This window comes from Gracilinanus agilis, chromosome 1 (genome assembly GCF_016433145.1).
Source record: "Gracilinanus agilis isolate LMUSP501 chromosome 1, AgileGrace, whole genome shotgun sequence".
In the NCBI taxonomy this organism is placed as follows: Eukaryota; Metazoa; Chordata; class Mammalia; order Didelphimorphia; family Didelphidae; genus Gracilinanus; species Gracilinanus agilis.
In genome coordinates, this window is record NC_058130.1 from 290,156,726 (window position 1) to 290,168,896 (window position 12,171).

A 12,171-nucleotide genomic window follows, 5' to 3' on the forward strand; every position below is an offset into this window, starting at 1 on the left:
CACTTGACCCCCATTGCCCACCCTTACCAATCTTCCACCTATGAGACAATACACTGAAGTACAAGGGTTTAAAAAAAAAAAGGAAATTCCTCTTATAGTCAGCAGCAACTGAGGGACCTAAAGTCTCTTGCCATTTTCACAAAAATAGGCATGTAGAGTTTAGGACTGCTCATCTAAGCTCCAGGAAAGAGATACAAAGCTAAAGAAGCAGCCAGAGAATTCTCTAAGGCAGGAATAGTTCTCAACTCAGTTAGATGACAACTCTGCCTGAGTATGAAAAAGAGATGCAGGAGAAAGTTAAAGAATCCTGATCAATATGCTTTTATTATTATTTTGTTCATGAAAAACGAAGTAAAATATTTAAATGTTTGTTTGGGAATTGCTTTTACTTTATTTTCCTCCATAAATTCTTCTGTAGTGTAAGCAATATGTGTCTTGTTTTACAGCATGACAAGGAGGGAAATAAGTGTTATATGTGATAATATCTGCAGAGTCTATATCATATTATCTGCCTTCTTGGGAAGGGGAGAAAGTTGAGAGGGAGTGGAAAAACAAAGAATGAGACAGATTTTTAGGTATAATTAATGTGAATTTTTTCCTCTTAGATAAGCATATTTATTACAATTTATTATATATATAATTATGTAAGATTGTTATATTAAAAAATGAATGGTTTAAAAAATTATCTTCATACAATGACATAGAGTTACAGAAGAAACTCTCACTATTTCTTAAAAAAAAAAAAGACAATTATAGGAGAAGCATGACACTTAGGATTTCTAACTTTCTCTTACAAGTCTCCTTTTCAGGGCTCAGGGCTAGCTTCCATACACATACTTCTGATATTGGGAACAGACAATCAAACCTCTACTGAGAGTTACTATTCAGTATGTTTTTATTTACTTTTTGTATATAACATAAAGATACTTTCATTCACTGCTCTCAAATACTAGAAATTGGGCTCTAGCCTTAATGCCTAAGAGAAATGGAAAAATAAGATAGGTACCAACAAAGTCATGTAAGCATTCATTTTGTCTTTTAAAAAGTACTGAAATTTGTCATAAATTTCTACAAGAAAAGTATATTTTAAAAGAGGTTAGTATTTAATAACTTTTACCCCAAGGCAAAAACTCTTATCTGACTAGATGAACTTCAAATAGTGGTGTTTACATCATTAGATAAATGGATCAATCATTTACTTCTAAGAATATTTGATAATATTTTCAATGTTTGAAACCATATCTGGTTTTAGGAAAAAGGTTTTGCATTTAGCTGTCAACTAGAAATAGAAAGCAAGTCAAAACATTGGCAAAACTAGTTTCCAAACTATTCAGAATTTAGATTAAAATCAGTAATTCTAATTCAATGGAAGAAACAAGTTATAAAGCACCATCTATGGTTTTCTTTTTCTTTCACTATTCTAAAAAAAAAAGGTTGTAGTTCATTTCTTTTTCTTTCACTATTCTAAAAAAAAAAGGTTGTAGTTCATTGTAGACCATTAAGTTATTTCTACCAAAAAGCAGGCTTCACATTTACTTCCTTTCTGAAGAAAACTATTTAACAACAATCATAAATTCAAAATTTCCAGAAAAGAGATATTAGAATTGTGTACTATGTTGCAATTGCACATTTAAATTATATTCCTGAGACATAGCAAAATTCATTCAAAGAGCTGACTGATTAAATATCTTGTATATTACATTATATGGTGATTTTAAATAGTTATTAAAAATAGAAAGATATTTTTAATCTCTTACCTTGGCTGTGAGGTCAGATCGTTCTTGTAATTTATATGTTTTGGAGAAAAGTAGTCTGATTATCCAGAGAATCAGAATTCCTTCCAAAATAAGGTGGTAGGCAGGAGCCTATAAGTCCAAACAACAAAGCTGTAACTATTGTAAAACCTTAAAGAAGTAAATACTGGATAACAATTATCTGGACCACATTGACATGCATAAAGTTGTAAATTACAAAATGTCAGGGTCCATATCCATCCCAGCTCAGCCAAATACCTAATACTATAAAGTATATATAGAATATACAGTATATAGAGAATCAAATTACACTTCCTTCCTTAGAAGGGGAGTGGTCTTCTGAATACCTTTTCTTAGGGGGATGACCAGAGAAGGTCTCTTCAGTTTCATATATGGTAAAAGCCAAGGTCACTTCTTGTAGCTTAAAAGCAACTGCAATCTCATACTATCTGGATGCCTTCCAAGATGTTGGATGTAAGTACACAGTTTCCCTTGGCAAGGACATCTTGCTAAGACATTTTAGAAGATTTTCTTTGTGATTTTTACTCACAACATGATTACTGATTTGCATACACACTCAATTAATAATTCACTATCATTAATTCTATTATTACTTCTTAAAATATTGACCATCTAAGCGCATTATATGCAGAAGTTATACACACAAAATATTAATAAAATAATATATATTAATTAAAACAGCTTAACTAAGTTCTTTTATACTATATTCATTTATAAAATAAAATACAGTTTATTAATCCCAGCTAGGTTTATGATTTTCATCAATTTAGATATACTTAATTTTATTAATTTATCAATAAAATTTGTAAAATGTGGAGGTTGAATGAGATTGCTTATGAGGTTCCATGAAGATCTAGATCTATGATCCTACAAACTAAACATTTCACAGTCTGAGGTCTCAGTATTTCTCACTTCCAAGACCAACAATGGGAGAAATAAGATTTATTTTGGAGGCATCTTATTACCTATGGAACCATCTTCCTGGTTATGTCCATTAGAAATTTCAGTTTATTTCCAAAATTTTTCTGTTATATTCCTATGGACATATTCTATGGAGGATAATAATCCTCCATCCTGGTCCCCAATTCTTTCTGAGCAAACATAAATACAATATTCTCTTTTATGAAAAGATGTTGTCCTAAAGAGAGAGTTAAGGCTACTCAGGTAAATTGTCAAGACAGAAAACCACTATCCTAAGCATCCACAATATTTCTGTTGATGTACCTTTCTTGTACTGCATGAAGATATAAATTATAATCTGCATCAAGACCATGTCCTTTCAAAATATGAAAGTATTACATAACAAAATAGTGGCTACTATTTTAAATCTTGATTAATTTCCTTCACTGAACAAATCTTTGAAATGATCATATCTGTGAAGAATTTGAGTAAGCTATAAGTTAAATCTCTGGTTGTTTAACAGATACCTTCCAATCAATTTTATCCAATCAATCTATAATTATCTTCTATATTTATAAAGTACCTCTGTGTTAGGCAGTGGAGATAAAAAATAAGCTAGATGAGAGGGACCAGTGTTTCAGTGGAAAGGTATGAAATGGAGTTATAGGCAATGGGAACATCGCATATAGGAATAATGAATGTGTAATATGGTTCGAAAGATACCAACTGGGCCCTGGTATAAAGATCTCTCATTATTAGAGCAATTCATATTCAAGAGGATCAGTGTCATCATGGAAGTATGTCTTGACTTGCTCATGAATTAGACTTAAGGCGTAGTTGTGAACAAGGTCATCAGTTGCCCTTGTGGCCACTGGGAATAATTACTCTTTCTCTGTCCATTCTACCACATGCTTGGGGTAGACAACATCCCCCTAACTCACCAGTGGGTTTGAGTTTTGTCAGTTACCCTCAATCCAATTTGTTTTTTTGGTTGAGATTGTTTAACTGGGGTGTGGCCCATTATGCATAGTTTCTTGGAGCCACAGATGAGAGTTGGAGGACAGACTGCAAAGGTAAATGAGGAGCCCTGAAAAGGCTCCTCCCTGCACACTCCAAAAGTAACAAGGAGTCATTAGAAGATGAGAGGAAAAGCATTCTGGTAGCTGTATGGAAGATGAAATGGAGGGGATTAAGATCAGAATGGAAGCTATGCACTAGTCAAGACAAGATAAGTGTCTGAAGTAGAGTGGCGGTTTTGTGACTGGACTTGATAAGGATGTGAAGGAGACAGAGGAGTCAAGGTTGTTAACTTTAGTGACTAGGAAGAGGATTTTATCCTCAGAGGAGAAAAGGGGTTGAGGGGAAAAAAAATAAGTACTATTTGGGGCTGGTTGAATTCAAGATATCTTCAACTCAATATGTCTAAAACTGAAATCTTTCATCTTAAAACATCTTATCTTCCAAAATTCTCTATTTCTGCCAAAGGCATAACCTCAACATTATCTTGGACTCATTCCACATATTTCAAAGAGTTGCCAAATATTGCCATTTCTACCTTCACAACATCTCTTACATTCTGACCATCTTTCCACTCACACAACTACCACTTTAATTTAGGGGTATAATTACTCCAGGTGCAATTATTTGAACAACCTCCAACTTGGGCTCCCTGCTCAAGCACCTCACCACTCCAGAAAGCTCATATCTTACCAATGAATCCTTACTCTACCAATTCCAGAGTCAAATATAAACTCCTGTTTAACTTTTAAAGCCCTACACAACCTGGCCACAGCCTTTTTCCTGCTTCACTGGACATTACTCCTTCCTCCCACACTCTGTAATCCAGCAAACTGGCCTTTTCTCCACACACACAATATTCCATCTCTCTACAAAGGAATAGGCTTTTGCTCCAGCTGTCCCTTATCCCTTCTCTAATTCTCCCTCATTGAAATCTTTCTCAATCTATCTTTTCTCCAAAAGACCTTGCATTTAACTACTTTATAAATATTATTGGTATTTATTGACTTTAAATTTATGCTGCATGTATATTTTTATGTATACTTTTCTCCTCCATTATAAATGAAAGCTCACAGCAAGTAGGAATTGTTTCCTCCTTTGTACTGGTGTTTCTAGTACCTGGCATAGCACCAGATATACAATAGGTACTTAAGAAACACTTGTTGGAAATATGGGTCATTCATTGAAAATTTCCAATAGGTAGTTTAGTTGCATAACAGGAAATCAGGAGAGACTAAGGCTAGATATATAGGTCTCTTTGGAGAAAAAGCTCTATGGGAGCTGAAGTGGTCATCAAATGAGTGCAGCAAATGAGAAAAAAATGAGATACTAGAGAAAGAGAAGGGAATTTCTATTTCCTTTCCATACACACTATGCTTTATATACTATTTCCTTCTACAATAGGGTAAAAACTTTTATTCTAAATGCCAAGTCCACACAAATAGTACACTAAAATAGAAGGGTGGGGGGGGAGGGGGGGGAGAAACCCTCTCCTTAGGCATTTACAGAGCAGCTTAATTCAGCGAAATGTGAAACGGCTACTGAAAGATATTAAATTACTAGACAACTTTAAGATTTCCCATATTTTCTAGCCAGCATATTTCTGAACAATTAGTAAGCATACTACACGGGGGGGGGGGGGGGGGGGAGAGGGACGGAGAAGAGGATACAGAAACGTTAAGCAAAATGTCTGAAAAAATCTTAATCTAGAAACCCTGACATCAAACCCACTTTCAACAGGAAATACATTCAGTAGCAATTTCTTTCCAGAGATCCAGAGATACCAGAGATTAGGAGAGTTAACTGTCACATCTAACCTTAAATAACCGGATAATGAAAATTATCAGAAAGCATACCATGGAGAAACAATTATTTTCCCAAAAAGTAGACTTCATTGCCTTCTTTATATAGATATTTACAAACAAACATATATATGTACATATATATAATTATTGATTAAGTTAAAATCGGTCACCACTATAGTAAGTGAGAGGTCACAGTCTTGGCTTCTGTTGTAATAGATTGGAAGAAATAAAACCTTTTCTTCCCAACAGGGCAGGAGTGCTTTCTTTCATACTCAAAAATCCATAAAACTAGTCAACTAATTTCCAGTCTTCTTCCATATTTCTCTTCCTTGTTTAAAAAAATTTTATTCTTTCACTTGTTAAAAAATAAAATCTCGAGATACTTCCAACTCTCAAATCATTCTTTTTAATATTTCTCCAAAACACTCTCATTCATACCATCATTCCTTTCCGATGTAAAGTAGATTTCGACACGCAGTGGGCTCTACTTTTGAAGATACCACCACCACCCCCGTTTCCTAGAGATCCTACCCGCCTCTACATCCAGTGACCTTTCCTTTTCCATTTTGTCTTCGATTCCTCAAGAGTAAATCTCAGAGTATCTTCCAAAACTAGCTTTTACTAGATTTTGCTCCTTGAATCCACAATCTCTTCCCTGAACATGATTTTTTTTTTCCCTTTTGGTCTTCGAATTCTCAAAGCCTAGCACAAAATTTTCCTAAGGTAAGTAGTTAATAAATAATAAAAGCTAAGGAGTGAATACGTTCTCTCAGAAGACCCTTCCAATTCACACACTTCCCCCACCCCCGCCCGGGCTACAACACTAATTGGCTGAAAGATGTCTGACCCCTCCTACCAACCTCGCTCATTGGTTAGTTTCCTTGTCAGTTCCCCAAGACCCGCAGCCTCCAGCCGCATGTAAAGACAGATCAAATGTCAGAAAAAAGCTTAGGCGGGTAGTAGGAACGTTCCCCGCGCCTTCCTCTTTTAAACCCCAAATCCACGCCTAACTCCTGGAAGCGGCTGCTAGGGTATGGGGGTTCGAGGGGCTTACCTCATACAATGCCTGCACCATTTCCACCAACACCCACTGCTCTCCAACCATCGCCATTGCAGACGGGAGGGGACTTCCGGGTTTATGTACGCTTTGACGTAGAGAGGCGCATTATAAGGCATGCTGGGGCGGAGCTTGACTAACCTCTAGCTCCGAATGCAGAAACCTCGGTCCCATCTCCTCCCTTGGGAGGATGTTGGGCTGTTTGGAGATTTACGGGGCTGCGCAACCTGGAGAAATTTATTCATATTTCACTAGTCTTTTCTGCCTCCCAGGTAAGTGAAGGGCAGGCATGTTGCTCGTAGATCACGTGTTCATATATGGATGTGGACCTTCAATATATTATGGTTATTTTAAGGTTATTTATCCAGGAAAGGAATAGTTTTTCTAGACATCCTCAAAAGAAGCATTCTAATCTCTAATGTGTACCCCCAGAGGAAGGTGTTTTTGTTTTGTTTTGCTTTGTTTTTTTAAACAATATTTTATTTTCCCCATTACATGTAAAAACAATTTTTAATATTCATTTTTAAGAGTTTTGAGTTCCAGATTCTTCCCTTCTTCTGACCTTACTAACCTCAATCCTTCCCTTTCCCCTAACCCATTCCCTGAGACGGTAAACAAAACAATCCGATATAGATTTTACATGCGTAAAACATGTTTCCATATTAGTCATTTTATGGAAGAGAGGAGGAGGAAGATGAAGAAGTGGAGAAGAACAAGAACAAGTGAGTCAGAACCACAAGATTCCCCAGATATTTTTTGTTAAGCTTCCCAACCCCAGACCACCTATTATTTTAGGCAATGCTTGAAGACTTATCTTGGAAGATACAATCTAGGTAAGACAGCCCTGCCATTTCAGTGGTCTTCAAAGGAACCTCAGATACGGACTATTGCAACCCCTCTTTGTCTATCCTCTCCAGTGATGAGAAACTCACCATCCAATAAGGCAACCCACACCATATCTCGATAGCAGTAATTTTTAGGAAATGCTTTCTTGTGCAGAACCAAAATCAGGTCACCTGTAATTTATACCAATTGGTTCTAATACTACAATTTGTAGTCAATCTTCTTCTACCCAAAATAAATTCTGAATTGATATTAGTACTTTTAAGTAGGAAAACCTTATTCCATACAACTCTGTAAGAGAGATGCTACAAATATTTTTACCATTTTACATATGAGGAAAAGGTTTAGAGAGGTTAAGAGGCTCAAGTCGCATTGCCAATAAATTTACTTCATGCCTAGCCCGTCTACAAACAACCTGCTGAACTCCCTGCCACAAATCTCTCCCTATTCCAGTTATTCAGCTGTCAAACTGATCTTTCAGAAGCACAGGTCTTACTATGCCATCTCTCCTTCCCCACTATGCAGTAAATTCTAGTGGTTCCCTATCTCCTTCAGAAGCAACTATAAAATTCCACTTGGCATTCAAATCTATGTGACCCTAAATGACTATTGTTTTGTGGTTGTTTTTATTCCATTTGTATTGTTCTCATATTGTTTTCCTAGCTTGTTTCACATTACATCAGTTCAGTTGGGTTTTCCTATGCTCTCTGTATTCAACATGTTTTTGTTTATATATATATATATATATATATATCTCAGTGTTTTATTTAGCCATTCCCCAGTGAAAGGAATTTATTCCTAATTCCAAATTGTTCTCCAGAATGGTTGGATCAGTTCACAACACCACCATTAGTGTGTTAGTGGACATATTTGAAAGGTAGTTGGAACTATAAGGTTGGAGGTCAGCAGAGAGATTGGAGAAGGATAGGTAGCTTTGAGAATCATCAGCATATATGAGATCAGCAAATACAATAGTATATCATGAGAAGGGAAGATAGCTCAGGACAGAAACTTGAGGGACACCTACAGTTAGAGAGCATGATCTGGAGGAAGATCCAGCAAAGGAGTGTAGATATGGAATCTAGAAACCCCAACTTGTAGTCTAGTAAGATCTGATGAACCTCAAGTTTTAGGACTAACTTGTAAGTTGGAGACCCCAAAGCTTGTACTTGTTCTCTGTTCCCGTGAGAATCCACCCTGAAGGGAATCTCAGGCTAGCATTTTCAGACTGAATAATGGACCCTAGGGTAAGATTTGCCAGTGACTCTGATGCAGTAGGCAGCATGTCAGGCTCCTAAGCTGAAGGTCGAGAGTTTGATCTTCAGAAGGAGGGTGTGATATACTGGGAGAGGCTTCTGGAGACAAAAGAGTCACTTTGCTTAGATTTGGGTTTAGCCACCTAACGGGTATTATTTTACCCTAGGGTCCATTATTCAGTCTAAGACTGCTAGCCTGAGATTCCCTCTAGGGTGGATTCTCATTGGAACAGAGAACAAGTACAAGCTTTGGGGTCTCCAACTTACAAGTTAGTACTAAAACTTAGGGTTCATCAGATCTCACTAGATTACAAGTTTAGGGTTTCTAGATTCCATTTCGATAGGAGACAATGAAGAAGTAGTCAGATAAATAGGCTTTTTTGAAAGAATCAGTACATGAACTCTATTAAGCATGTGGAATCAGAAATGAACAGCAGAGTACCCATCTCCTTTGGTATCCACTGAACTGCCCAAACCAGAAATACAAGTCATGCATGAACAAAGGTCAGGAACCTGTCACTTTCCAAATGTAAATTCCTATCACTGCCATTAGTCCAGACATTATAATTCATGCCCAGTCAGTATTCTTGGGCATTCTACTTGGGCAGTGAAAGATTTAGACCTTTACACTCTCAATTACTCCACTCCCAGCAGTATTTCAAATGGATTTTGGATTATGTATGATCCTTAATTCATATTATATTCCAATAAACAAAAAAAATTTAAGCACTAACTAAGCCCAAGGCACTTTCATTTTCATTACAGCATCTAATAATAATGTTTTAAATGGTCTATCCTCAGAATAGTAATGAGGCCAGTATCCCTGTATCAGAAAGTAAAAAAGTATATACTTTGACCCAGCCATACTTCTGTTGGGTTTGTACCCTAAAGAGATAATAAGGAAAAAGACTTGTACAAAAATATTTATAGCCACACTCTTTGTGGTGGCAAAAATTAGGAAATGGGGAGTGGTGTATATGATGGTGATAGAATATTATTGTGCTGAAAGGAATAATGAATAAATGATAATAATAATAATAATGAATTCCATGTAACCTGGAAAGACCTCCAGGAACTGATGCAGAGAAAAAGGAGCAGAACCAGGAGAACATTGTACACAGAGACTGATACAATATGGTACAATCAAATGTAATAGACTTTTCTACTAACAGCAATGCAAGGATCCAGGACAATCCAGAGGAACTTATGAGAAAGAATGCTATCCACATCCAGAGAAAGAACTGTGGAAACAGAAATGCAGAAGAAAAACATGATTGATCACATAGTTCGATAGAGATATGATTGATGTTAAAAGTTCACTCTATTGCAAATATGAATAAAGTGGAAATAGGTTTTGAACAATGATACATGTATAACCCAGTGGAACTGCTTGTCAGCTTCAGGAGGCAGGAGGAAAGAGTGGGGAGGGAGAAGTGAGGGGAGGAGAGGTGGGAAATCATGAATCATGGAACCATGGAAAAATATTCTAAATTAAAAAAGGGGAAAAAATAAAAAGGTATGTGCCTTCTGATCCAGTGACACTGGCCTCTTAATTCTAGTGACTTATGAGAAAGAATGCTATCCACATCCAGAAAAAGAACTGTGGATAGTTGGACCTGAATTTTAGGGAAATAATTGTGGTGATTGAATGGAGAAATGAAATAGAGTGGGAAATATTTAAAACAGACAGAACCCCAGCAAGCTACTACAATAAATCAAGCATGAGGTGAAGAAGACTTGTAACAGAGCAGTAGCAATGTCAGAGAGAAGGGGACGTATTTGAACGATATTGCAAAGATAAAATTGACAGGTGGTGGTAAGAAATTGGGATATATCGGGATGAGAGACAGTGAGGAGTCAAGGATGATAAGATAGGTGGGAGGTGGGTATGTTTAGGAGAAAGATAATGAATTTCATTTTAGACATGATGAGTTTACGATGTCTATTGGACATTCAGTTAGAAATATGTCTGAATGGCAGTTGGAAAGGTGAGATTGGTGGTCAATAGAGAGTTTGGAGCAGAAAAGAGATGTGAGAATCATCAGCATGTATATATTATAATTAAATACATGAGAACTGTTGAGATCATCAAGTGAAGTAGTATAAAGGGAGAAGAAAAGAGGGCTTAGGAGATCATCCAGCATTTAAGTACACTGTTCAAAGTACTAAGAGAATTGTAAAGTTTAGATCAAGTATATTTCCTATCCTCAGGGAACCTACTAAACTGTTAAATTAATTGTCAGAATTTACTTTGGGCAAATTAAATTAGAGAAGCAGCTAATCGTGTTGATTTAACTCACTGGGATATTATAACATGTATATTATATGAATAGTTAATCATATAATAATTTTTAGTTAACTACCTATTAATTTTCAAGATACTAGTTAAAACTAACTAAACAATAGAGGGCCCAAGGTTTTTCTCTCTTACCCTAAACTGAAATTTTCTCTGAATAAGATGTTCACAGAATAAGATGTTATAGTTCACAGAAACATCTTACAGTTGGAATGTTCCCAAAACTAGTCTGAACTGTTTGGAAATTTCACCTTCTCTTGGTTCCTTTGTGCTGCTGCCCTTCTGCCAGTGCCATATGTGCCTTGTAATACGTCTAATCTTCAGATAAGATGAGCCATCAGTATCTCTGTTCATGCTACAGAATGTTCCTGGTGAAAATCCACAACATTTCCAGGTAGGTTCCTTGGATATTTCTTATCTTCAAGATTGTCAAGATAGTGGAGTAAGGGCAGGAACTCATCTAAGCTCTCCCCAAATTACCTCCAAACAACATTAAAATAACACCTCAAAACAAATTCTAAAATAGGAGAACCAAAAAAAGGGTGGAGTGAAACAATCCCTCCGCCCCAAGACTACTTAGAAGATCAGCAGGAAAGGTCTGTCTTACTGGAATAAGAGTGGAGTACAGCTTAGTGCAAGCTGAACCAGTGCAGGCTTTCATGTTAACTGAATCAATTTAATCAACATCAGTGACGTCTGGAGCTCTCAACCCACAGATAATAAAGGGGGTTGGACAACTAGTCAGAAGGAGATTATAAAAGACACTTTGATGGCGCTGAGAAGACTGTTGCAGTGACCACATTTGGTTCTGGGTCTCAGTCTCAGAGCAAGGAAGAGCATTAACACTAGCAGGGACCCTGGTTACACATCCAGGACAGAAAAGAGTGCACTCACTCACAGACAAGAACATAGACCAGGAGAGCAGTAACTACACCTCTCCTTAGATCATACCACCTTAGAAGAACTGAAAACTTACAGACCCCCAAAACTACTTCAGAAAAGAGCAGCAAAAAACCCTGAAGTTTATGCAAATACTCCCTCTATACCAAGAGAAGACCCCTAACTTTACTATAACACAAACATACACACACACACACACACACACACACACACACACACACACACACACATACCCCTACACCTGATCATAGAAAGTTACTATGGTAAAAAGGAAGCTCAAAACACACACTCAAGAAGACTATTTAAGAAAATTGAAATAGCT

General features: G+C 36.6%; 1 protein-coding gene across 3 annotated transcripts in view; it reads right to left on the minus strand.

Annotated features, from left to right (window-relative positions):
- The window catches only part of SPTLC1 (serine palmitoyltransferase long chain base subunit 1), a 95,653-nt gene extending 89,045 nt beyond the window's left edge, over positions 1 to 6,608 (minus strand). For all 3 annotated transcript variants that reach the window (XM_044662361.1, XM_044662369.1, XM_044662377.1), the window contains exons 1-2: positions 6,552 to 6,608; positions 1,758 to 1,865 (exon numbers count right to left, since the gene is read on the minus strand). In XM_044662361.1, coding sequence (XP_044518296.1) covers positions 1,758 to 1,865; positions 6,552 to 6,608 — 165 coding nt within the window. The remainder of the gene's footprint in view (positions 1 to 1,757; positions 1,866 to 6,551) is intronic.
- Between the last annotated feature and the right edge of the window lie 5,563 nt (positions 6,609 to 12,171).